Consider the following 27,405-nt stretch of genomic DNA (forward strand, 5'->3'; position numbering starts at 1 on the left):
GTCTGCAATGTTGCCTTCTGGTAGTTCAATCCCCTCAGTTCTGACTACCTTCCCTCTCTTTGTTACCATCCGACTACACTTCTCCAGTCCGAACGACATTCCAATGTCATTGCTGTATAGCCTGGTAGTGTGGATCAGTGAATCGATGTCTCGTTCACTCTTGGTATACAGCTTGATGTCATCCATGTACAGGAGCTGGCTGACAACTGCTCCGTTCCGTAGTCGGTATCCGTAGCCTGTCTTGTCAATTATCTCACTGAGGGGGTTCAGGCCTATGCAGAACAGCAGTGGGGACAGAGCATCTCCTTGGTAGATCCCGCACTTGATGGTGACTTGTGCTATGGGCTTGAGGTTGGCCTCCAGTGTTGTCCGCCACATCCCCATTGAGTTCCTGATGAAGGCTCTCAGGTTCCTGTTGATCTTATATAGTTCTAGGCATTCCAGTATCCAGCTGTGGGGCATTGAGTCATAGGCCTTCTTGTAATCAATCCAGGCAGTGCACAGGTTGGTCAGTCTGGTCTTGCAGTCTCGGCTGACTGTTCTGTCTACCAGTAGCTGGTGTTTTGCGCCTCTGGTATTCTTGCCAATTCCTTTCTGTGTCCCACTCATGTATTGACCCATGTGCCTGTTCATCTTAGCCGATATGATGCCTGACAGGAGCTTCCATGTAGTACTGAGGCAGGTTATTGGTCGGTAGTTGGAGGGGACCGGTCCCTTCTTGGGGTCCTTGAGGATCAGGACCGTTAGCCATTCCGGGTGTCTCTCGTTAACTGGCAGCTGGTTCATTTGTGCTGCCAGACGCTCGTGGAGTGCAGTCAGCTTCTTCAGCCAGTAGGCGTGAACCATGTCGGGCCCTGGTGCTGTCCAACTCTTCATACTGGAGACCCTTTCTTGGATATCTGCCACTGTGATGGTTACTGGACCCTGTTCAGGGAGGTCGCTGTGGTCTGCCCTCAGATCCACTAGCCACTGAGCATTGCCGTTATGGGTTGCGTCCTTCTCCCATATGCTCTTCCAGTATTGCTCCGTCTCCAGCCTTGGTGGTGCTGTTCTCTTATTATTGTTCCCTTGCCACTGAGAGTACACCTTTGCTGGTTCTGTGGAGAACAGCTGGTTTATTCTCCGGGCTTCTATCTCTCTGGTGTACCTCCTCAAGCGGCTGGCCAAGGCTGTGAGTCTTTGCTTGGCAGTTTCCAAGGCCTCAGGTATGGACAGCTTGCTGTATTTCTTATGCACCTTCTTTGTCGCACCTTTCTGCAACTCCGTTAGTTGGCTAACCTCCCTCCATGCTACTTTGAGCTTGCCCTCTAGCCTCTTTCTCCATGGAGGGTACTGCCCATTGTGGCTGTTCAACTTGTAGCCAAGCATCTCACTGATCACTGACCGTATTGTAGATCAGCTTGTTAGTGTCGGTAATCGTGGTTGTAGGTATTGTCCGTAGTGCTGCATTAACATCATCTAGCAGACCTTCTGAGGGTACTTCACGTAATCTCGGTAACCGGCTACGGGGGATCCAAGTTTCAAGCTTGGCCATTATCCTATTTTTCAGGTCAGTTCCTCTCGCACTCAACGATCCTTCTCCTATCGCCCCAGGCAGGAATCTAACCACTACGCTATCCAGCTATATATATATATATACACACACACACACACACACACACACACACACACACACACACACACACACACACAGAAATGTCTCTTTCCAAAATAAAAGCTATACTATACGCTTCTTCTGGGCTATATTCTCAGCAGCATATTAAACATATCAGGTCCCCATAAGGAGAATCATGTGCTAACGGCTGTCTAAATGACTCGGGTAAAGTTTGTAGCATGCGTGCTTGTTGTTTTTGTCTGCTTCCACTTGTCTTTGCACTAGGATGATGTCAGCGTAAATGTGCAGTCATATTCGTTGTGTTCCCACTAGTGCTGTCAGCGTAAATCTCGTTGAAATGACGTTAACGCCACAACACGGCAAATCTCCGTTAACGAGCTACCGCGGATCACCCCGTGCATGGGGCTGGACGGCCAACACGTTAACGAGCTAACTGCGCTAACACACTAGCTCCCACCCATGTAATTGAGCATTGCGTGGCACATCCAACATACTGTTTTACTTTAGTCCATGACGCGCTTACCTTCAGGGTCATACGTCACATGAAGACCAAAATAGTTCCAAACGCCAGATCTGAATGAGGGTGGGGGAGGTTCAATTTGCCATGTTGCAAGGAGAGCTTAACTTCTGTCTCGCTAGCTTGCCCTGCGCTCAGTGAATCTGCACTCGACTGCTCCGCTTAGGTTGCACTGTCGAGTGCAGATCCACTGAGCGCTCAACACAGACAGCATCGTCAGAAGAAAAGTTGATAAAATAAATTAAAAATTTTGTATTGTTCGATACATATGCGTACCGAACCGAAAGCACTGTATCGAACGGTTCAATATCGATACGAATATCGTTGCACCCCTAATATTTATATATATATATAGCAGCAGTGATCAGTGAGATGCTGGGCTACAAGTTGAACAGCCACAAGGGGCAGTACCCTCCATGGAGAAGGAGGCTAGAGGCTAAGATCAAGGTAGCACGGAGGGAGGTTAGCCAACTATCGATCGGAGTTGCAGAAAGGCGCGATGACGAAGGTGCCTAGGAAGTACTGGAAGCTGTCCACACCTGAGGCCTTGGAAACTGCCAAGCAACGACTCACAGCCTTGGCCAACCACTTGCGGAGGTACACCAGAGAGATAGAAGGCAAGAGAATAAACCAGCTGTTCTCCATGGAACCAGCCAAGGTGTACTCTCAGTGGCAGGGGAACAATATGAGAACAGCACAACCAAGGCTGGAGGCAGAACAATACTGGAAGAGCATATGGGAGAAGGCCGCAACCCATAACGGCAATGCTCAGTGGCTAGTGGACCTGAGGGCAGACCACAGCGACCTCCCTGAACAGGGTCCAGTAACCATCACAGTGGCAGATATCCCAGAAAGGGTCTCCAGTGTGAAGAGTTGGACAGCACCAGGCCCTGATATGGTTCACGCCTGCTGGCTAAAGAAGCTGACTGCACTCCACGAGCGCCTGGCAGCACAAATGAACCAGCTGCCAGTTGACGAGAGACACCCGGAATGGCTAACCGAAGGCCGGACAGTCCTGATCCTCAAGGACCCCCAGAAGGGACCGGTCCCCTCCAACTACCGACCAATAACCTGCCTCAGCACCACGTGGAAGCTCCTGTCAGGTATCATAGCGGCTAAGATGAACAGGCACATGGGTCAATACATGAGCGGGGCACAGAAAGGGATGGGCAAGAATACCAGAGGCGCAAAACAACAGCTACTGGTAGACAGAACAGTCAGCCGAGACTGCAGGACCAGACTGACCAACCTGTGCACTGCCTGGATTGATTACAAGAAGGCCTATGACTCAATGCCCCACAGCTGGATACTGGAATGCCTAGAATTGTACAAGATCAATGGGACCCTAAGAGCCTTCATCAGGAACTCAATGGGGATGTGGCGGACAACACTGGAGGCCAACCTCAAGCCCATAGCACAAGTCACCATCAAGTGCGGGATCTACCAAGGAGATGCTCTGTCCCCACTGCTGTTCTGCATAGGCCTGAACCCCCTCAGTGAGATAATTGACAAGACAGGCTACGGATACCGACTACGGAACGGAGCAGTTGTCAGCCACCTCCTGTACATGGATGACATCAAGCTGTATGCCAAGAGTGAACGAGACATCGATTCCAAACGAGGAGATAGAAGCCACTGACATCAAGACAAGAAAGCTCCTTACCATGCATGGAGGGTTTCACCCCAAGTCCAGCACCCTGAGGCTGTACGCTAAGTGGAAGGAAGGAGGCCGGGGACTGGTGAGTGTCAGCACCACAGTCCAGGATGAGACAACGAACATCCAAGAATACATCACGAAGATGGCCCCAACTGAAAGCGTGCTCAGTGAATACCTCAGGCAGCAGAAACCCAAGAAAGAGGAGGGAGACGAGGAACCATCATGGAAGGACAGGCCCCTGCACGGTATGTACCACCGGCAGATAGAGGAGGTGGCTGATATCCAGAAATCCTACCAGTGGCTGGACAAAGCTGGACTGAAAGACAGCACAGAGGCACTAATCATGGCAGCACAGGAACAAGCACTAAGCACAAGATCCATTGAGGCTGGGGTCTATCACACCAGGCAAGACCCCAGGTGCAGGCTGTGTAAAGATGCCCCAGAGACAATCCAGCACAGCTAAGATACTGCGCAGGACCCTCAAGCTCCCAAACCTCTGGTAGAGGACCCGAGCTTGAAGGAATGACCATCCGCAGGGGCAAGTGGGGAATTTTTAATTTTTTTTAATATATATTTCTGTGCTCACAAATGATAAAATCTCTAATAAAAGATTATTTTTTGTGTGTGTATTTAATTAGGAAATAGTAAGTGGAACCCCCCAAAAGACGTTTCTGTTACCGAGACTAGATAAAATATTTATAATCTTGAAAAGTGGAACTTACCAACAGCAGTCATCAGGGCCACTGAGCTGAGGGTCAGGAGACAGACCAAGAGCCACATTTGGACCATAAACAGATCTGAAGCAGAAGGAAAACCATTCAGACAGGACATGTAGGTATGCAATTTATGCTAAAAAGATAACAAGACTGCTTTAACGAAAGCACCAACAGGAAATTCCATCCAGAGACAGAAAACCATTCAGGTCTCTTTACGGTCACAAATTAGCCTCACAAGTTCACCTTTGGACTGTCAAAGGATGTCTTAATATCTTGAGGACGGTGCAGGCACACAGAGAAATTGAAAACTCTACAGATAAAAGACATAAAATAATACCTGTGGTTGCCAATTCTACCTGTTAGCCTACCAGTAGATGCACCAATGGCATCCATTTCAAAATCCTAGGTGCACAAGGTAAAACTTGAAGTCTGATCTTAAGGATCAAACATAGATCAGATGAAACTAGACCGTACACTCCATTCATATAAGCCAAGCACACTGAAAGACCAACATTGTTTTCATGGCCGTGCATGGCCGTGGATGGGGACCTGTAGTGTTGGATTATTTTTCAGGAGCTGGGTTTGAACCCTTAGTTCCAGTGAAGGGAACTCTTAACGCTTTAGCATACTAATACATTTTGTACAATGTTATGCTCCCAACTTTGTGGGAACAGTTTGGGGATAGCCCTTTCTTCTTCCAACATAACTGTGCATCATTGCACAAAGCAAGGTCCATAAAGACACAGATGTGTGAGTTTGGTGTTAAAGAACCCTGACCTGACCACAACCTGATAGTGAAACTTTGGCCTCCTTGTCCAACATTAGTGTCTAACCACACAAACGCAGTTGTGAAAAAATCAGAAATTCCCATAAATATACTCCAAACATTGTGTAAGGCCTTTCTAGAAGGTTTGAAGATGTCATAGCTGCAAAGGGTGGGCCAACATCACATTAAAGCCTATGGAATGGAAATGGGACATTACTTGAGTTAATATTGTATGGTCTTAACCTCACAATACAAAGCAGCTTGACACAACTGTTGTTGTGGGCTGGTGATATATGAACACAACTGAATTGAATACACGTGTGAAGGCAGATGAGAAAATGCTGCTTCTTCTAACCAGGTAGCGTTGTTTAACTTGGTTTGGCAAAGAACAGAAACTTCAGTCTCCCAGGTAACAGCCCTGTGTTTGATCCCTTCATCCAACACTAAAACAACATTCACTTCAATAAGGAGAACTCATTAGGAGGACTTGACTGATAGTCACTTGATATATTTTTGGTTGATATTTGAATAATCTTCAGTTTTCTGGGTCAGGGAAGGAGATTCTCGTTCAAGTTATTACAGTACATGGCCGATTCCATTGATCGAACTGTTAAGGACTTTGGATTAAAGTTGCCCTTTTGAAAAAATATGTGGGGATTCTTTTGCAGCTCAAATTTCTGTGAGTTTAACTGTGTTTTGTCCTCAGATCATGTCTTATGCATGTGTATCCCATATGGAAAAGAAATAGTAAAAACTTCTATGATTTACTCATGAAAGTGGCCACTTTCTCATTACTTTCATATATTGTTTTAGTAAGTATCCAAAACATACAAGTTTCATTTATATAATTTTTCAAGGGATCTTATATCTGTTTTCACTCTTGTATGCTTTTCATACAAGTTTCACACAAGACAGATAAAAGCTTTATAAGATTTATATATATATCTTTTCCATATGGGATGGATTTGTCCTGAGGTTGACCTTTACAAGAGCCCACACTATGAAATTACTGTCTACGTCTCTGCTCTGTGTGTATCCCTTTGCTTTGGGAGTGGCACATCACAACCAGAACAAAAAGGTAATTTTTTTATTAATTTCTTTTGATATTTTAGACTAAAACAACCCAAGGGTCTAAATGAAAGCTGCTTTCAGTGAGTATCAAGAGACTTGTCTTCAGCTTCTAACAAGCAGCTGATTTCACAATTACAGATCAAGATCTTTCTTAGATTGTTAAGAGATTATCTCGTTATGGTGTCCATTAAACCTTTCCATTTTCTGGACAATCTGGCATAGTGTGTTTTTTTCTTAGTTTTATCAGTGAGGAAGAAACAAGTGCTGCAACTGCACATCAGAGTGATGAACTGTTGCTCCCAATCAATGTGGTTAAGGCAACACATGATGTGATGTCAAATTCAGCTGGCGACACAAGCAATGCGGTGAGCTTAATGGAACTGTTACAAGACCAAACAATTTGAAGTCCATCGTTCTATAGTAAGCATGATTATTCGTCAGTGTCAAAAATTCAAGACAGCTTCCCATCAGCAGTCCCAGGAGTGGATGTCCCAGCAAATGTATACCACGGTCATGCTGTGCATTGCTCAGAAACACTACAAAATCCAAACAACACATCTTAGCCAACTAAGACTCTACAGTTGCCATGTTAAATTTTAAACTTTGTCCGAATAAAAAAATACTAAACAAGTATAGCTTGTTTGGAAAGGTTTGCAGGAGGGAGCAGCTTATCTCCAAAAGTAAAATGGCAGCATGGCATAGGTTTGAAAAGTTGCATCTGAACAAACCACTATACTGGCACAATGTCCTTGGAACAGATGGCAATGGTGCAGAGTGCCATGTTTAGTCCCACCTTTCTGGTGGGAAGGAGCTTGACCCAGTGCGTGAGTTAATAAGAAATACTGACTACATTTAGTTGGGCTGACCTCAAAGCACAGCTCGGGTTCTAGAGCCAGTATCATGGCGAGGGGCGGTTTCTGTCTCGAGTGAGAGGTGAGAGGCAGCAAGCAGGGGTAGGTATCATAGTGTCCTCTCGAGGGCTGGGTATCGTCACTGATTTCTAGAATCGATTCGATTCACAAGGTCCCGAATCGATTTGATCCACGATTCGATTCGATTCAATTCAATTCGATTTTGAATCAGTCTGAAATATTATTATATGAACCATAATATATATAAAATTATGATTGTTCACCTTGTATATGTACTGTCAAAAGAACCCTCTAAGCCTTGTGAATGAATTACATAAATTTCAAAATTAAGAGCAGATACTAAAGCAGTTACAATAATGTAATTTTTAATTAACATCAGTATATATTTATTTTCATACATACATTAACAATAGTGGATCAGGGATCCAGTGCAAATAGAACATATCTTTTGTAAACATCAGTAACGCCTCAGAGAAATAGTTTTGCTGTTCGTGTCTCACACAGCTTTCCTGAAATCCACTCTTGTGTTTTGGAGACACACAGGATAACACAGCGTGTACAAGTGAACTGACAGAAACTGACCGATCACAAAAGGAAAAACTGCCTTTTAAAATACTTCAAAAAATGAAAACATACTGAACAGTATTGTAAAACCTCTGTGAAACTCTTGCAATTTAGCCTCATTTATAACTACCCCCTCACTTCTTTGAGACTGTAAGGTTTTTCTGCAAGAAGAGAAGCTGGTCTACATGTTGTGGAGTCAGGCAGCTCCTTTGTGCGGTAACAGTGTCACCAGCAGTTGAAAACACTCGTTCAGAAGGAACACTGGTCCCAGGTATGGAAAGATACTGCTTTGCTTGAAGAGCCAAAAGCGGATACTCCCTTTCATGGTCCCTCCACCAGATCAAAGGATCCTCAGAAAGTGCAACAGGCTCAACGCCCCTGTATCGATTCACTTCTTCCTTTGCCTTCTGAGTTGGTGTTTTCTGTGGCGCTGTGGTTTTTGTTGAGTAGGCGGGCCCAAGGAGAAAAATTAATGCAGAGTCCTTTGACCTCTTAATTGGAGGGGCATAATCCACTTCATCAACACCACCGAGAGAGATGTCAGGGACAGTTTCTTCAGATGTGTCACCATCAGACTGTCGCTGTAGAAAAATGAAAACTTAATTAATAAAGAAATTACTATTTATATTCTAACTCGAGTAGTGCAAAAAAACCAATAATTTTTTGTTTTTGTTTCTGTAACTCACAATAGCTGTGTCCACGTTCTCCAAACCTGCTGCTTCCAACACCAACTGAGAGAATGTGTTGTTACAGGTCTCTTTGGACAAGAATGGCAGGGCCTTAAAGCGAGGATCTAATGCTGATGCAATGTACAGCTTGTCCTTTAGGGCCACATATCTTGAAAAGAGATTTTGCACATTTAACTCAGTTTATTATGTTGGATATACATGTGCATGGTTACATACACTCATGCAAGATCAGAAACATTAATATACGACTTTGTTTCCATAATTTATATATAAACATCTAAAGATAGATAGATATAAAATCAAAAGGCCTATTACTGGACAAGAGGGCTTAACTAACATTTTTATAATATATAGATTTTTTCACTATAATAAGAATTTTCATGTAATATATGCATCCATACAGTTGCACTCATTCATGGCATACACACACAATTCATAAACATACCTTGACTTCAAGTTGTCGTATACAGCAGTCTTGAGGTCTTTAATCAGTGAGGAGTCGTGAGAGACACTGATCCTCTTCTCCAGCAGCTGTGCATGCAGAGGTGCAATGATGGAAAGGGTCGGGGACTTTTCTTCAGACATAACCAGTGTGGCTGCTTTCAGCGGCTTCAAAGCTTTCACTAGATCTTCTCCATGAGTTATGTCAGCCTCTGTAAGACTACAGCGATTACTGTCACTTCTCCTCACTTCAGGTGAGAGTAGAGCTGCAGAGATTGCTGGTTGTTGCTCTAGGAAGCGTTCCAGCATCTCCAATGTGCTGTTCCATCTGGTCACCCCATCAGTCACCAGCTTATGGGCAGGTAGATTCAGTATCTTTTGCTTCTCTTTAAGCTTGCGACTTGCAACAGTGCTGCGATGAAAAAAGGATGCTATGCGTCTCACTCGGCCAAGCAGCTGCGCAACAGCTGGAACTTTCAGTCCTGCTTGTGAAGCTAAATTGAGTGTGTGGGCAAAACAACCAATGTGCAACCAGCCCGTTATTTCCACAGCTCGCACCATATTTGCAGTATTGTCAGTTACGATGACTGGATTTTTGTTTGTAAGCTCCCATTCTTCGATTGCTTTGAACATAATTTCAGATAAATTAGCTGCTGTGTGGCTTGCTTCAGTCTCCACTCCTGGTCGATATGGTGTGAGGTGATAGTCAGGTAGTTACCTGTTGCTCTGGATGTCCAGCTGTCACAGGTTATAGCGACTCTCTCTGCTGACGTGAGTGAGGCTGTAACATCGTGTTTCACTTTTTATATACATGTTTGGGATTACCACTTCACTCAAATGTTTGCGTGTTTGTAAAACATAGCGTGCGTCCAGCGTATTAATGAGGTTTTGGAAGCCATCATTTTCAACAACGCTGTACGGACGTATATCTTTACATATGAAAGTTGCCACAGACTGGGTTATTTTTTGGGCACGTGGAGAAGTGGATGCCAACTTCACTGCAATGCCTTCAATGCCTTTTCGAGTGAGCGTTGCTTGGTGTCGGCCGTTTTTGCTAGCGGGATATCTGGATGATGCCTCGTTAAATGATTTCTGAGATTTGTGGTATTTCCACAGTGCTTTACCTCCATTTTGCACATCTTACATACGGCTTTGCTTTTGTCCGGCTCTTCACTGTCTTCACAGTTCTTAAGGTCAAGGTCAAATTTATTTATATAGCACATTTCAAACAGCCGATGCTGCACAAAGTGCTTAACAATATAAAAATGGTATTAAAAAGCAACAATGTAACACAATAATAACAGTAAAAAACAATAATAGGACAATAAAATAATTAAAACAATAACTAAAACTAATTCAAATAAGACCAGAATGCTTGGGTCATAGTGTGTTAAAAGCCAGGGCATAGAAATGTGTCTTTAGTAAAGATTTAAATTGATCAAGTGTTTGTGCAGATCTAATATTTAAGGGGAGACTATTCCAAAGTCTGGGACCTGCCACAGAGAAGGATCTATCACCACGGGATTTGAGGTCAGTCCGTGGGATGGACAGCATTAGTTTTGAGTTGGACCTCGTGGTTTGTCCTGGAGCATAAACAGAGAGGAGCTCAGACAGGTAAGGAGGGGCTCGGGCATTAAGTGACTTAAAAACAAAAAGTAGAAGTTTAAATTGGATCCTGTAGGAGACAGGAAGCCAGTGTAGAGAAACTAAAACTGGGGTTATATGCTCTCTCCGTTTGGTACCAGTTAGCAGGCGAGCAGCTGCATTTTGGACCATCTGAAGACGATGGATGGAGGCCTGATCTAGACCATAACACAATGAATTGCAGTAGTCTCATCTGCAAGTAAGGAAAAGGTGAATAACACGCTCAAAGACGTTAGCCGGGAGGTATGGCTTTACCTTGGCCAGCTGTCTTAGCTGAAAGAAGCAGGACTGAACTACTGCACTCACCTGCTTATTCAATTTAAAAGAACCATCAATGTAGACACCGAGGTTTTTTACATGTGTTTTACGATACGAGGAAAGGGTGCCCAGAGTGCTGTCGATATGATTCAAGTTGCCAAAAATGACAACCTCAGTTTTATTTTCATTTAGCTTTAAAAAATTTAATGACAACCACTGTTTGACATCATCAAGGCAGCGTAATAAGAGCTGGGGATGGTCTGACCCTGCTTTTAAAGGTAGATAAATCTGCAAATCATCAGCAAAACAGTGAAATGAAATGCTGTACCGCGAGAAGATGGAGCCCAATAGCAACAAATAGAGTGCGAACAGGGCAGGACCCAAAATGTGTTGCCAGACATCTGCCTTTAGGCTCGGTGGCACATTCTCGGGAGTAGCCATGATGGTTCATGCGTCCAGGTCACTTAACTCTCGCGTGACTTCCTCATGTTAACCGCTTGCAAGTTTCATACGCGGCAAACTACATATGTATAGAAAAAATTGATTTCAGGATTTAATGAATCGATATCGTTTTATTCCAGTTAGAATCGATTTTAATCGATGAATCGACTTTTTAAACCCACCCCTAATCCTCTCAGTGCCTATACACTGGGGGCTTTGGTAGTAGACGGACAAGTTGTGTTTCCGTGTCTTTGGGTTAAGGATTTGGTCCAAACTATTGTTTGTGTTTATGTGTCAAATGACACTACAGAGTGCACAGCTTGGAGTCACTGGGTGGTGTGCTCGAGGGTGCTCCATATGGTAGCTCTGCTGTCCTGCTGGGAGACAATGGCAGCAAAACGTGGAGGGGCGTGATTGGGAGGAACTACCTGCCTGAGCTGAACTAGCGTGTTGTTCTGTAGAGATGACAGTTTTTCCATAATGAACTCATTTCAATTCAATTTTATTTATATAGCGCCAAATTTAAAAAAACACAGTATTATTATTATTGTAAAGTAATGACCCTAAAGTAATACAGAGAAACAGAGAAGAACCTTGGTGACAGTGGGAAGGAAAAACTCCCTTTTAACAGGAAGAAACCTCCGGCAGAACCAGGCTCAGGGAGGGGCCATCTCCTGTGATTGGTTGGGGTTGAGGGGACGGAGACAGGACATGCTGTCCCAGAGATTAATAATAACTAAGTGGAGAGTAGTATACGGACACATGGTGGTTGAAAAGGGGTGAGAGATGCTCAGTGCATCATGGAAAGCCCCCAGCAGCCTACACCTATTGCAGTATAACTAAGGGTGGACTCAGGACCACCTGATCGAGCCCTAACTATATGCTTTAGTAAAAAGGAAAGCTTAAGTCTAATCTTTAAAATAGCAGGAATGTCTTAAAGACATAAAGACCTGGATGGCCGCTAACTTTCTGCTTCTTAATTCAGATAAAACTGAGGTTATTGTACTCGGCCCTGAAAATCTTAGAAATATGGTATCTAAGCAGATTCTTACTCTGGATGGCATTACCTTGGCCTCCAGTAACACTGTGAGGAACCTTGGAGTCATTTTTGACCAGGACATGTCCTTCAATGCACATATTAAACAAATATGTAAGACTGCGTTCTTCCATTTGTGCAACGTCTCTAAAGTTAGACACATTTCCACCCAGACTGGGTCTGATCATGTCTCAGGTGAACATAAAAAGGGAGTCACCTGTTGTGACTGTTTGTTGTCTCAAATATAACGAGTGACGTCTGGTGCTGCCAGTGAAAAAGGTTTACTGCTGAAGCAACTTTCAGATTCACTCAGAGATTATTGTAAATTAATTAGTGTTTTTTCACAGGATTACTGGGTTTATGTGTGAAGGAAACTGTGTTCACAGGTTATATCTTGGTTATGCTATTATACTGTGTTGTTGAGAAAATGTGAATATTACTGTGAGAATGTGTAAACAATGTGAGACATACTGTGTTGAAACCAGTGTCACTCCTTTTCACTGCTGTGGATGGTTAACTTTGACCTTTCTGCAGCACCTCTGGAATCTGTTGATCAGCACTGACCTCCAGGATGCTTCATGTGTTTTGCTAATGTTTGTTTCCCTCTAAGAGTGCTTGTGAAGGATTCAGCACAGACAGACAAGTGATGTTACAGCAGAAGTGCAATGATTAGAGGACATTTTTAAAGGTTGGGCCCATTATCTGACTATTGTTGAGCTCATAGTGATGAAATGAGTGAGTGGCATTACTTAAGGAAAGTCACTGATTACAGTAATGTGGAATAAATAATAAATAAATTTGGGGCACATTATGGCAATAGTAGTGGTTTAATGATTTGAGAAAACCTGCACATGATACTTGTCTCTGTGTTGCTGAATACTTTATTAATGAATACTTTATTGAGGTGGAAGGTCGTGCTGTTTGGGGCCCTACTAGTCATCATGTGACAATTTCAGAACCACAGCAATGATCATAAAGCTGCGTTGGAATGAGAGCTGTGCCATGAGGCTTTCCAGAGGTCATCAAGAGATGATTGTGGACAACAGATGGGCATCTGAAGGATGAGGGGAGCGTGCCAAGCTCCGATCGACAGCGCAGAGGGAGTTCAAGGATGCCATCAGAAGAACAAGAACAGGAAATTGTTCGGGTTACATCCGAAGCAACCAAGCAAGGAGCGCTTAAGTGGGAAAACTGCACGAGTGTTTGCACTAATGGAGCAGCAGCCATGGTCAGGCGCGCCAAAGGTTTCGTTAGCAGAGTGAAAGTGATACAGCCAGATGTTATTGTTACACACTGTTTCTGCACCACGAGGCACTTGTTGCCAAGACTTTACCAGCAGACCTAGCTCCTGTGTTGGATGATGTTGGACCTCTGAAAACTCGCATATTTGCATCTCTGCCACGTGACAACCATCGGACCTCTGCGTGGAGCAATAAGGCTTTATGATCCGCTCCCATTTCCTCGCACAAAGTACTGGCCCATGTGCATGAGCTGTGGGAACAGCTAGAAGTGTTTTGAGTGATGAGAGGTACAATGATGCAAAGCTGCTTGCAAGTGATGAGTGGTGTGCAATAGGGCTGGGCCATATCACACCATTCACGGTAATACCAGTATAACGTTAGGCAACGATAAGAAAATGAAATATGGCGATAGAATATGGGTAAAACGCACATGTGCAGTGCCTTTGTTTTCATACGCACATGGTGGAAAAAGCATGGCGGCGACGGAGAATGAGAAGGGCGAAAGCAGATCGTTGAGTGAAACAGATGAACCAGAACTGGTTTGTAAAAATACTGCAGCTTCAGTGGTGGAACTGGTTTAGCTTTCGTCCGTCAGATACACAACAAAGCACTATTTTTGGTGGCGCATGCTAGCGGGCCGTCGTTATTACCTTTATTACCGAACTGATTTTATGTGATACACTGCACTCAAATCTGTCAAAAATGTTTTAGTACGACTTTGCTGAGCTACGAAGCCGCACCGCTTGATGGATTGTCGGAGCATTATGGCTACCGTAGGCGGAGCCTCGCGGAGTGTGCTTCAACATAATATTACCGTATTGTGTGTGCATATAACCTCTTTTTATACATGGTTATGCTGAGGATACTGTTAAATTTTTATATAGCTTTCACTAGCTGGGACCACAACCTCGGAACGATGAGCAATGAGGGGGGGAGGGGGGGGGCATGAAAATGAGAACAGCGGGTATTGGAGAAGGAGACATTTATAGTCTGAGGAGACTATATATGTCCCTATTTATACGCTTGAGCAGAAGCTGTCCGTTTATTTTGCCTCAGTCTCCGCTGAATGCCATAACTGGGTAAGGGACCCGTATAGCTCAGCAGCAGTTTCTGGAAGGATATGACTTTGCAGGAGCAGGAGGAACTAACTGAACTGAGACAAGAGCGTGGTTTAAAGCTAAACTTTGCTGATCTGGACAGTTTTTGGTTGACTGCTGCCAAGGACTTCCCCATTCTGGCAAAGAGATATTGTGACATTGCATTTCCCACAACATATCTATGTAAGCAAAGCTTTTTGAGCCTGCCAGAATATCATCTTTGTGTTCAACTAGACAGGCCGATGTTTGTTTTTTTGTAACGGTATAAACAATGAAAGGTGGTGGATTGGCCAGATGCTGGCTGATGTGTAACGACAACTCAGGTGTTTGGTGGTGGCTATGGCGGAGCTTCCACAGAGGGAAGGAGAGGCAGGAGTAGGAGAGACCAGAGTTATTCTGCGTCTTTACGCTGCAGCTGCCTCTTCTCCTCTCATTCTCTCCCCTCCCTCTCCTGTTTCTACTTCCATCATGAAACTGATCAATGATCAGCTGATCGTCTCTCCTGTTTGTTTATCGCCCACTTTGCGCCAGAAAGAGGAAACCAGCGCATGTCGCTCTAAACAACAGCAGCACGTTTAAGCTTGATCAGCTGTTGTTAGAATTTATTTAATATTAATTTCTAGTATCAGCTGATGTTTGCTGGAGCCACAGCTGTAAAGCTGCTGGTCATGATGTCGGTTTGGATATGTGGTGAGAGGGAAACATGAAGATGAAACCAGGAGATGTCCTTACTGAATCATCAGAGCTGAACAGGTGATGGAGAAACAGGTTTACCTTTTAGGTGACAGGAATGAGTTGAAGGGAAGTTATGAACTGTTTCTGAGAGACAAATAACACCAGCATCCTTTTCTAAGCAGCTGACAGCTGGTAACTGTGCAGGGGCGGGTCTAGCAAAGTGTTGCCAGGGGGGCAGGTAGGGCATTAACAGGGAGAGGGGGGCACAAAGAAATACTTTTCTTTCTTATTCTCATTTAAAATGTCTCGCTTTTATTAAATAATTATCTGAATCTTACAACCAAAGTTTTCATCTGATGTCAAACGTATAGAAATCATACATATACCAACAAGACTGTACATCACTGTCACCACAGTGTTTGTTTTTATTCAAAGGCTTTATGGCTTTAATACCTGGTGGGCTGAGTTAATCTGAGAAGGTGCATTAAAAAATAAATGACCGGGCCAGCGGTGCACATCGCAAATCAGCTCGCATAGACACATTAGCTGTGCCGCTTCTTAAAGACGGTATCTTAGCTAACAACCCCAACTACCAGATTCAACTTGTAGTTGGCTAAAAATAACTTAGCCTACAGGTGAGAGGGACGTTGTTAGCTGGCATTCTGACACTTCAAATGCTTCAGGAGCTGTCCGCTCAGCGCAGCATCAGCACCACGGATACATCCGTAGACTTTTTCGGGACTTTCAGGTGTTTGGACCAATGTTTTATTTTCTGATCAAACCAGAAGCTTTAATGAGCAGCTGGATTTGTCTCACATTAACTGGCTGAGTTAATGCCAGTTAATGTAACATCGAAGCAGCTGGAATCCACAGCTGTGCGTGTTCATGGAGCTGCATTTTCACCTGCTGGACATCACTACCTGACAGGTTTAACTGGCTTCAGAACATTGCAGAGGCCTTATTGACAGTGTTTGGCTCCACATGTCTGTGTGAGCAGGTTTTCTCTCACATGAGTCCTCAGGTAGCCTCTGAATGCTGGACACTCGGAGACCACAGATCACATTAACATGTCTGTCTCTGTATTAACAAACATGCCATATTGGCCCAGTTTATTTTTCTTATCATTGTTGTGAGGAGACCATAAATAGCATTTGTATTTTCTGTTGTACAGTTCATTTGCTGTTATGGATAAAAAGTCTTTTTTTGTTTCAAAATAGCTGATAACTATTCGCTGATAGCTGCCAACATCTGCGAACAAATATAATCCTATAAAGTTGTTCTATATAGTGTTTAACTGTTAATATAGAGCATTATTAAATTTGTTGCTAATGCAGTCATATGGCACACTGACCTCTGAGGAAATTTTAGATGCACTCGTCATCAGAAAGGTTGCCGACCCCTGGGCTATAGTGTGTCATTTTGATACATGTTTGGTTGGTGGTACGCCTCGGGACATTTTCAGGACATTCTATAAAATGTGCCATGACTCAAAAAGGTTGAAAAACACTGGTCTGAAGAATTACCAATAGTAACTTTATTAGTGAAAAATGCACAAAGTCGTTACTGGTTAAAGTTAAATGAACACTTGGCTCGATAGAGCTCTGAATCTTTGTCAGCCTGGCTCCAGTGCTGAAGAGAAACCTGGTGTTGTTCTTCTTGTTATCGCTGATCAATAGTAAAATATTCTATCCTTATGGAGGGCTTTTGGAATTTTAGTAAGATGCCATTTCCTCCCTGCTTTATGGATTATCTGATTTAAGGTGCACATTGAGAGTTATACCAGGGAGTCAAGTACTTCTTATTTGTGGCTTTTGTTATCAGAGGAGCCACAGTATCCAGAGTTGTATGTAAGGTTGCAACACTATTAACATGATAATCAATCTCTGTGGGAGTAGTAGTTCCGTAGCTGCTTTGAACTGTGTTGGCACATTTGAACACCATGTTCAAACATAAGGATGTCCACATGTGACAGCAGGGAAACCTAGGTCACATGATCGACATTATAATCGTATTATTGTATCTGCAGCTGTATGTTCTGCACAACTGGGTTAAAAGAGATGCTGAGCTATCCATTCATAACCACCGGGTTGTGAGTTGGATCACTGGGTTGGGGAAGAATGCTGTGTGGAAAAATTTGGTGATGCAATGGAAAAAGACGTTCAGTCTGCCTCGAAGCGAACCATCAGACAGCTTAAATGCTGGGCTCAGATCTACCCCCCGGCCCAATCCCTTTTTGTCCCCCATAAACCCCCCACCAGAGCAGCCAAAGGTTCGCCATCGAGCCCCACCCTCAACAGAGCAATCGAAGTCACATTGCCCAGCCTCGCCCCCCTTAGTTCCTCCTTACCACCTTCATGCCCTGTCTCCACAGTCTGATGTGTGATGTGTGGAGGGTCCGAGCTGCGAGGATTATGGCAGTGGTGACTTTTCCCAGGAGAAGCTGGGACCCTGTTTACTACAAGGTTTTAAAATTTCTGTACTTTTAGGTGACAGGAGACATGTGGCCTGGTCAAAACACAGAGAGCTGCACTCTAAAAGATCTTTAAACATAGTAAACATACCTTGTGTGCCACAGACTGCTCCCAAACACGAGGGGACAAGTAATGCCTCTAAAACACTTAAGTTGGCTTTATTAAATGTTAGATCTTTAGCTGGGAAAACATTTTTAATTAATGATTTAATCACTGAGCACAGCCTTGATTTTATGTTTTTAACTGAAACTTGGTTGGACCAAAGTAACAGTGGAGCTGTTCTCATCGAGACGACCCCTCCTAACTACAGTTTTATCAGTGAGGTCAGGGCGAGCAGGAGAGGAGGAGGGGTTGCTGTCTTATTTAATGAATCATTTCAATGTAAGCAGCTATCTCCTGGAAGTTTTCAGTCTTTTGAATATGTGGCTTTACAGCTGAAGGCCCCATCCAAAGTTGTGTTTCTTAATGTTTACAGGCCTCCCAAATACTGCACAGACTTTTTTAATGACCTCAGTGAACTGCTGTCTGTGATCTGTGTTGATTTTGACTGTGTAATTATTGCTGGGGATTTTAACATCCATGTGGACAACCCTCAGGACAAAGGGACTAAAGACCTGAGTAACACTCTGGGCAACTTTGGGCTGACTCAGCATGTAACAGAGGCCACACATAATAGAGGACACACTCTTGACCTGCTGATCTCCAAAGGCCTGAGCATTTCAAAGGTTACTGTGTCTGATGTGGGCCTGTCTGATCATTACTGTGTTTTCTTTGAAAGTAAAATCTCAGCCCACACAAATATATCAACAGCAGTGATCACAAAACGGTGTGATCCCTCAGGTGATCTGGATCCGGTCTTTTATCAGTTCCCAGAGTCAGAACCAGACACGGAGAAGCTGCATTCAGCTTTTATGCTCCTTATATCTGGAACAAACTCCCAGAAAGCCTCAGATCAGCTGAAACACTCAGTTTATTTAAATCCAGGTTGAAGACTCACCTGTTCTCAGCTGCATTTGAATAAAGCACCAAATCCACACTTTAAGCTTAAATTTCAAAACTTACATTTAACTACTGATTTTATCTACTGTTCTGATTTGATCTGTTTTGATTTTATATACTGTTTTGTTTGTTTGTTAGTTTGTTTTAATCAATTTTAAATCATGCTTTTTATTTGTTTTTGTTTCTAATGTCTCTGTAAAGCACTTTGAATCACCTTGTTGTTGAATTGTGCTATACAAATAAACTTGCCTTGCCTTGCCTTGCCTTAAAAGGGGAAAGCAGTGCTCTACTCACTGTTCTCACTTACTAGTGAGAACTTGGGCTATCTAGACAGGACCAACTTCACACCCGATCAGATCTGCACACTGTTAGACCTCTGCCTCACCACTACATATTTCAAATACAACGAAGGCTTTTACAGACAAAAACATGGCTGTGCCATGGGCTCCCCCGTATCACCTATTGTAGCCAACCTTTACATGGAGGAAGTGGAAAGGAAGGCTCTTGGCTCTTTCAAAGGAAGAGTACCCAGCCACTGGTACAGATATGTGGACGACACCTGGGTCAAAATCAAGACACAAGAAGTGGAATCCTTCACTGCGCACATTAACGCTGTGGATAAAAACATCAAGTTCACCAGGGAAGACACAAAGGACGACTGTTTGCCTTTCCTGGACTGCGCTGTGCACATTGAAGAGAACGGCAAACTCAACATCGAAGTTTACCGGAAGCCCACACACACGGACCAGTACCTCCTGTTTGACTCCCATCACCCTCTGGAACACAAACTTGGAGTAATCAGGACCCTACACCACCGGGCAGAACATGTTCCCTCTAAGCCTGAAGGAAAAAGAAGGAACACACACATGTAAAGGAAGCACTCAAAACGTGCGGCTATCCTAAATCGGCGTTCTTAAAGTCAGCAAAGAGGCACAGAAAAGAAGATCAGACACCAGCGAGGGAGGACAGACGCAACAACATTGTCATCCCCTATGTAGCCGGCGTATCAGAGAAACTCAGGAGAGTTTTCTCCAAGCATGACATCCCAGTGCATTTCAGACCCAGCAACACGCTCAGACAAAAACTGGTTCACCCAAAAGACAAAACGCCAAAACACAAACTTAACAATGTGGTGTATGCTGTACAGTGCAGCGAGGAATGCCCAGACCTCTACATTGGAGAGACCAAACAGCCACTTCACAAGCGCATGGCACAACACAGAAGAGCCACCTCCACAGGACAAGACTCAGCAGTCCATCTGCATCTAAAGGTCAAAGGTCACTCTTTCGAGGATGCCAATGTTCACATTTTGGACAGAGAGGACAGATGGTTTGAAAGAGGAGTGAAAGAAGCATCTATGTCCACTGTGAGCGACCATCTTTGAACAGAGGCGGGGTTTACGACACCAACTCTCTGCCATCTATAATCCAGTTTTGAGATCCTTCCCAGACGCCTTAACGCCCACTCACATCCTGGGCCATCTGACCTCAGGAATGATAAGGTGGGGCCAGGTTTCACAATGAACACACCCGAAACTCTGGCTGATTGGGACCCACACCCAGTTTCACACCTTGGCTCAGGTGATTAGAGGATCATCAGGGGGTCCTTTTGTCCCTCTGTGGGGGGAAACTCCCACTAGGTTTATATCTGGGACTATCCACCATTTGACCTTAGAACTGAAGAAGCTTCTCGGATGAGAGGTGAAACGTCTTCAAGCAACTTAAAGAAGTCCAGACTAGGGATGGGTATTATTTAGGTTTTATTCGATACCAGTGCCAAACCGGTACTTTTGAAACGGTGCTCGAACCGGTGCTTAAACAATGGAAAAAACACAAACTTTGTCCAAAAACCTCTCATGTTTAGCTGTTTTCCACTTTTTCTTTGGTCATTTTAGTCTTTTTGGCCAGGGTGAAGGGAGTATCTGCCATCAAACAAGCTTTAATATTTATATTAATAAATGTAAAAGCAACTGAGATAGTATTTTATATAATTTCACTTTTAATCGGAAAAATGAATGAAATGAATGAATGAAAACCTTAAAATGAATATGGTCTAGTACACCCCTTGCCCCCCTTTAGACTCACCCTGTCCGTGTCCATGTAAAACAGGACAGCTGCCCTCAGCCTTCAGTAAGCTGTATATTTAAACCATTCTGGTCTCAGACTGAGTTAACAGTTCCTCTGCGTATTTTAAACACCTTCTGGAGGCTTACTGCAGATTGTTGGCTGTGTAAAACAAATGGTGGTGAATGTAGCAGCTACAAAGTTCACTTTTCTTCACGTCAGAGTTTGTCGATCAGGTGCTTCGATTTTTGTAAAGTTTTAATGGTGATCACAAGAACTGTGCTGCTGTTTTAGAGGCTAGAAACGTATTTTCTTTCACTCAGCCTGAGCTCACCATCACAGTGACGGCTCCGCCTCTTTGCGCTTTACGGTGTGTAACAGATACTGGTTCCAAGAGTGCAAAGCTGCAAAAGTGAGTGAGCTATCTGGAGCAAGTACAAACTGATATTAATCTTTAATGGGGCTGTCAAAATTGAGAGCAAACAAAAAACTGCTGTACAATGCCGTCCGCCATCTTAGTTGAATTGGTCACATGACTACATCATATGACTAAAATGCGTCAAACAAAAGCCCCCGTTTTTCACAGTCCACACTGCGATGCAAAAATGGTGTTTTCAAATGTATCCACTTTGGCGAGTGTTTTCAAAACACTCAGTTTTCCTTGACGAAAAATGGCCAAAACGGAGAGAAAAAGATGCGTTTTCAAACGAAAATGTATTAGTGTGGACATTAGTCGCAAATGTTCTATACATGATCGCATTTGCATTGTTAAAATTGCACGCTACAGAGCGTGCACTACAGAAGCATCGAAGCAAAAAAGTTGTGTAGAGAATATTTTAAAATCCAATTATTCAAAGTATGAATGATTGCAGCCCTAGCTTCAATTAACAGTTACACAATCTGTCCAACATTGCTTATCATGTTAATGTTATGAGTGATTGCATAAATATCCGTCGCAATGAATTGAGGGACAATTTTTTTCTCCCTCACTTTTCCTAAAAGATGGCCCAGTTTATTCTATGCTACAGGAAGCAATAAATGAAGCACAGCGGGGTGGCTGTAGCTCAGGAGGTAGAGCAGGTCACCTACTGATCGGAAGCTTGGTGGTTCGACCCCTGGCTCCTCCTTCCTAAACAAAAGCGGCTACGGGAATGTACAGTGTCATGTCTAATGTCATTACAAAAATGTGGTAGCACTGTTTTCTGCCTTATTGAGTGATGAAAATATTGGACAACATGGATGAGTGGTTACAGCAGATGATGGCTATATGGCCTTAATTCTAGTCTTGTGTTATGGAGGTTTTTTTCAAATAAAAAATGTAGGTATTGAGGAGACCTTATGTCTCCAACAATTACAGGTGCTCTTTTTAGACGCACCCAATTCTACAAATATCATTACTAACTTTAGAGTCTAAATTGTGTTTTTCGTCACAATCTCATTATGATGACAGCATTACATGAGGACCCGCTTGTTTACCTGATGATCTTTCCATATAGTTTAATTATACAGTCCATCTCCTCAGCACTCAGTCAAGAGGCCTCCCAGATGAGTGAGGGCAGCTTTAGAGGAGGAGTCAATATGCACATCAGTATATACACTATCTCATAAGAGTGAGTGACCTCTCAGATTTTTGTAAATATTTTAATGTATCCTTTCAAGGGACATCACTGAAGATGTGACACTTTGGTACAATGTAAAGTAGTCAGTGTGCAGCTTGTATACTGTAAATTTGATGTCCCCTCAAAATAACTCAACATACAGCTGTTAATGTCTAAACCACTGGCAACAAAAGTCAGTCCACCCCTGAGTGAAAATGTCCAAATTGTGCCCAGTTAGCCATTTCCCTCCCTGGTGTCATGTGACACGTCAGTGTTACAAGGTCTCAGGTACTGAACTGCAGCACGGTGACCAAGACCATACAGCAGTTTAACAGGACAGGTTCCACTCAGAACAAACCTCGCCATGATCCACCAAAGAAGCTGAGTGCATGTGCTCAGCGTCATATCCAGAGGTGGTCTTTTAAAAATAGACGTATGATTGCTGCTGGCACTGGGGAGCTACAGTTAATTGAGGGAACCATGAATGCCAACATGTACTGAAGCAGAGCATGATCCCCTCCTTTCAGAAACTGGGCCACAGGACAGGTTCCAACATGATAACAACCCCAATCACACCTCCATAAAGACCAGTGCCTTGCTAAACTGAGGGTAAAAGTACTTGACTGGCCAACCATGTCCCCAGACTTAGACCCTATTGAGCATCTGTGGGGGTCATATGATTGTTGAGTTTTCTCTGTATGTATTATTGCAGGGTCTACCTTACAATATGAAGCGCCTTGAGGTGACTGCTGTTGTGATTTGGCGCTGTATGACTACAACTGAATTGAATGAATTTACTTGGTATTGGAATGACACGTTGTTATGGCCCTGGCCATAATGTGTTTTGGTGGCTGCTTCTTTCGCTGTGTCTTTAAGTCTCTGCAGGTCCCTGATTGAATTAGCTGGCGGCTGCTGCTCGGTCCCCTGATCATGTGGTTGCTTCAAAATCTGTCACCAGCAGTTGTCCCGGGGCAGCAACTGACCTGAGCCTTTCCTCCAAACTGTGATATTTGTGATTCTCGTGACTTACTGAGCTTGTATATAGTGTGTAAATCAGCCTTCTCTTGTAAATAGTCACTGAAGCCGAAGGGGTGAGCTTCCCTGTTGTTTTCTGTATAGTTTCCTCCTGTTATTCAGTTAGGGAGTTAGGCGTAGCATTTGTCTTTTGTTTGTTCTTTTCATCACGTAGGGTTTAGTGCGCATGCGCCAACCAGCGTGCAGCCTGTTACAGTCGCTCCTGCTTTTCTCTTAGTTTAGCTTTTTTTTCTTACGTATTCTTTTTTTTTCTGACTTGTATTTTCCTCCGTTTTCTATCTCTTACTCAATCATGTGGATTGAGAGAGTTTTTGTTCTTCTGGTGGCCGTGGAACTGTTACTTTTATCATGGAACGGGACCGCGGCACATCTCCTACACGCACGGACTGTTTACTCCAGAGATCGGCTGATCGCCCTGATGCCGGCCGGTTCGCTGGCCAGGCCCGCAGAAGTGCCCGCAGAAGTACCAGCTGAAATTTGGAGGAAAACACATCGGGGATGCAGAGGTCAAGGACAGAAGAGAAGAAAAAAGGTGACGGTGAGACAGCGGAGGCTCGAAGCGAGGAGGAGGTTTAAACCGTGTCTGCCGTCTATCGTGATGGGAAATGTGCGATCGTTGGCAATTAAAATCGACGAGCTCTCAGCACTGGTACGGAGTCAGAGGGAATACCGATAGTGTAGCCTGATGTGTTTCACCGAATCATGGATGCACCAGGTCATTCCCGATGAGAATGCTTCCGTGGAAGGCTTCCACACTGTTCGGGCGGACAGGGACAGCATCGCTAGCGGTAAGCGGAAAGGAGGTGGGCTTGCTGTTTTAGTTAACAACCGGTGGTGTAACCCTGCCAACATAACAATCAAAGAAAGGATTTGTTGCCCGGACACTGAACTGTGTGCTGTTGGACTCAGGCCGTATTATTTACCCAGGGAATTCTCTCACGTCATCTTGGTGGCTGTTTATGTTCCTCCCTCTGCTAACCCCACAGCTGCATGTGACACTATCCACTCTGCCATAGCTCGGTTACAGACTCAGCACCCGAGTGCCTTTATTGTGATCTCGGGTGACTTCAACCATGTATCACTGGACAATACACTACCAACATTCAAACAATATGTGGACTGTCCCACCAGGGGAGAGAAAACTTTAGACTTACTGTATGCTAACGTCAAGGATGCATACAGCTCCTCCTCCCTCCCCCCACTTGGTAGGTCAGATCATAACCTGATTCACCTCACCCCCCGCTATGTGCCAATTGTGAGGAGGGAACCTGTGACCACCAGGACTGTTAGGAGGTGGTCAGAGGAGGCCTTAGCAGAACTACAGGGCTGTTTCGAGGTGACCGACTGGGAAACACTCTGTGAGCCTCACGCCGAGGACATCAATGGGCTTACTGAGTGTATCACAGACTACATAACTTTCTGCACCGACTCCATTGTTCCAGCTCAGACTGTTCATTGTTACCCAAATAACAAGCCGTGGGTGACTAAGGACATCAAAGCCCTCCTCAACAACAAGAAGAGGGCTTTCAGAGGGGGCAACAAAGAGGAGGTGAGGAAGGTCCAGGTGTTACTAAAGGACAAGATCAGAGAGGCTAAGGACAATTACAGGAGGAAGCTGGAGTGGAAACTCCAGCAGAACAGCATGAGAGAGGTGTGGAGGGGCATGAAGACCATCACTGGATTCAGGCCAACCAACAGCAGGGGAGCTGAGGGAGGTGAGAATAGAGCCGACGAGTTGAATCTGTTTTTCAATAGATTCGACACCACAGTGTCTGCTCCCACCCCCATAACCTCACCTGCAGTCAGCCTGGAATCCAGAGCCACACCACTGTGCCAGCCTCTCTCTTCACATGTTGCCTCCTGTGAGATTCCTGACACCCCTCCCCCACCCATCACCTTCACTCAATACCAGGTTGAGATGCAAATGAGGAGACTTCACTCAGGCAAGTCTGCTGGACCAGACGGAGTGAGTCCCCTTGTCCTCAAGGCCTGTGCCCCCCAGCTGTGTGGAGTCTTTCATAAACTGTTTATGCTGAGTCTGAGTCTGCAGAGGGTCCCGGTGATGTGGAAGACATCATGCCTCGTCCCTGTACCAAAGACGCCTCGTCCCAGTGGCCCCCAGGATTACAGGCCCGTGGCACTGACCTCCCACATCATGAAGACCCTGGAAAGGCTCATCCTGGACCAGCTGCGACCCATAGTAAGACCACACCTGGATCCCCTTCAGTTCGCTTATCAGCCTCGTCTCAGAACTGAGGACGCCATCATCTACCTGCTCAATCGTGTCTACACCCATCTGGACCAGCCGGCGAGCACTGTGAGGGTCATGTTTTTTGACTTTTCCAGTGCTTTCAACACCATCAGGCCGACCCTCCTGGGTGATAAGTTAGCAGCGATGCAGGTGGATGCTTCTCTGGTGTCCTGGATTGTTGATTACCTGACAGGAAGACCACAATATGTACGTCTCCCACAGTGTGTGTCTGACAAGGTGATCAGCAACACAGGGGCACCACAGGGGACTGTCCTCTCCCCCTTCCTCTTCACCCTCTACACCACAGACTTCAGCCACTGCACAGAGACCTCCATCTTCAGAAGTTTTCTGATGACTCTGCGGTGGTTGGATGCATCAGCAGGGATGATGAGACAGAGTACCGGGCTGTGGTCGACTCCTTTGTCACGTGGTGTGAGCAGAATCATCTGTAACACTCTGGGCAACTTTGGGCTGACTCAGCATGTAACAGAGGCCACACATAATAGAGGACACACTCTTGACCTACTGATCTCCAAAGGCCTGAGCATTTCAAAGGTTACTGTGTCTGATGTGGGCCTGTCTGATCATTACTGTGTTTTCTTTGAAAGTAAAATCTCAGCCCACATAAATATATCAACAACAGTGATCACAAAACGGTGTATAACTGAACACAGTAGTGCAATTTTTAACCAGGTCTTCCCATTAACACCTGACCTGCCCAGAGGGTCAGTCAATGAGCTCGTCAATAGCTTCAATGCTAACATGTTAAATGTAATGGACACTATTGCTCCCATTAAGGTGAAGGTTATCTCTGGAAGGAAAAAGTCTCCATGGAGAAACTCCACACTGGTGAAAAATGAAAAAAGAGAGTGTAGGAAAGCTGAGCGCAGATGGAGAAAAACAAACCTCCAGGTTCATTATGACATTTATAAAGAGAAACTTCACAATTATAATTTACAACTGAGGAATGCAAGGAGGTCCTACTTCTCTGACATCATCACTAAAAACAGCCATAATGCTCGGGTCTTATTTTCTACAGTTGACAGGCTAACAAACCCTCCTGTGTCAGTGGCAGCTGAACTTCATTCGACCATGGCCTGCAATGACTTTGCCAAATTCTTCACTGAAAAAATCCAAAAAATTAGACAAGCAATTGGTACATCAACAGCAGATCCAGGATATGTACTGTGTCCACCAAAAAACTGTTTAAACACCATGAAACAGTTTCAACCTATTAACAGCAAAGACCTGGAGGACATCTTAGGTCAACTGAACTCCTCTTCCTGCTGTTTAGATGTCCTGCCAACAAGTTTTTTCAAAAAGGTCTCAAAGACTTTAGAGTCAGACCTGTTACAGATCGTCAACTTTTCTTTATTATCAGGTGTGTTTCCAGAATCACTAAAAACTGCTGTAATCAAACCTATACTGAAAAAGGACAATCTTGACAAGACACAAATGAACAACTACAGGCCGATCTCAAATCTCCCGTTTTTAAGTAAGATCATTGAAAAAGCAGTTTCCCAACAGCTCAGTTACTTCTTAAAACAGAATAATTGCTACGATGCCTTCCAGTCAGGTTTTAGACAGAACCACAGCACTGAAACCGCTCTGACCAAAGTGTTTAATGACATATGTCTGAATACAGACAGTGGAAAAATGTCAGTCCTAGTTTTACTGGATCTCAGTGC

General features: G+C 44.2%; 2 protein-coding genes across 3 annotated transcripts in view; both read right to left on the reverse strand.

Moving 5' to 3' along the window:
• The window catches only part of cntn2 (contactin 2), an 83,602-nt gene that overhangs the window by 44,360 nt on the left and 11,837 nt on the right, over positions 1 to 27,405 (reverse strand). For both annotated transcript variants that reach the window (XM_085405414.1, XM_085405413.1), the window contains exon 2: positions 4,512 to 4,586. In XM_085405414.1, coding sequence (XP_085261540.1) covers positions 4,512 to 4,578 — 67 coding nt within the window. In that variant the 5' untranslated portion in view covers positions 4,579 to 4,586. The remainder of the gene's footprint in view (positions 1 to 4,511; positions 4,587 to 27,405) is intronic.
• Positions 7,689 to 9,564, reverse strand: LOC146669012 (E3 SUMO-protein ligase ZBED1-like). Its single transcript, XM_085407834.1, has 3 exons — positions 8,913 to 9,564; positions 8,465 to 8,615; positions 7,689 to 8,359 (listed from the first exon to the last, which is right to left on the reverse strand). Exons 1-3 carry the CDS (start codon positions 9,539 to 9,541, stop codon positions 7,913 to 7,915), a joined length of 1,227 nt encoding a protein of 408 aa, XP_085263960.1. The 5' UTR covers positions 9,542 to 9,564; the 3' UTR covers positions 7,689 to 7,912.

This window comes from Rhamphochromis longiceps, linkage group LG5, assembly GCF_057381845.1.
Source record: "Rhamphochromis longiceps isolate RC_006_pf linkage group LG5, R_longiceps_female_GT1.1, whole genome shotgun sequence".
Taxonomy (NCBI): Eukaryota; Metazoa; Chordata; class Actinopteri; order Cichliformes; family Cichlidae; genus Rhamphochromis; species Rhamphochromis longiceps.

What these genes read in the sequence shown, in the direction of transcription:
- LOC146669012 (XM_085407834.1), bottom strand. Translation starts at nt 9,541, where the DNA reads ATGTTCAAAGCAATCGAAGAATGGGAGCTTACAAACAAAAATCCAGTC. An exon ending in TACGACAACTTGAAGTCAAG is followed by an intron (nt 8,616 to 8,912) that starts GTATGTTTATGA and finishes TCTCTTTTCAAG; the next exon opens with ATATGTGGCCCTAAAGGACA. An exon ending in AGAACGTGGACACAGCTATT is followed by an intron (nt 8,360 to 8,464) that starts GTGAGTTACAGA and finishes ATTTTTCTACAG; the next exon opens with CGACAGTCTGATGGTGACAC.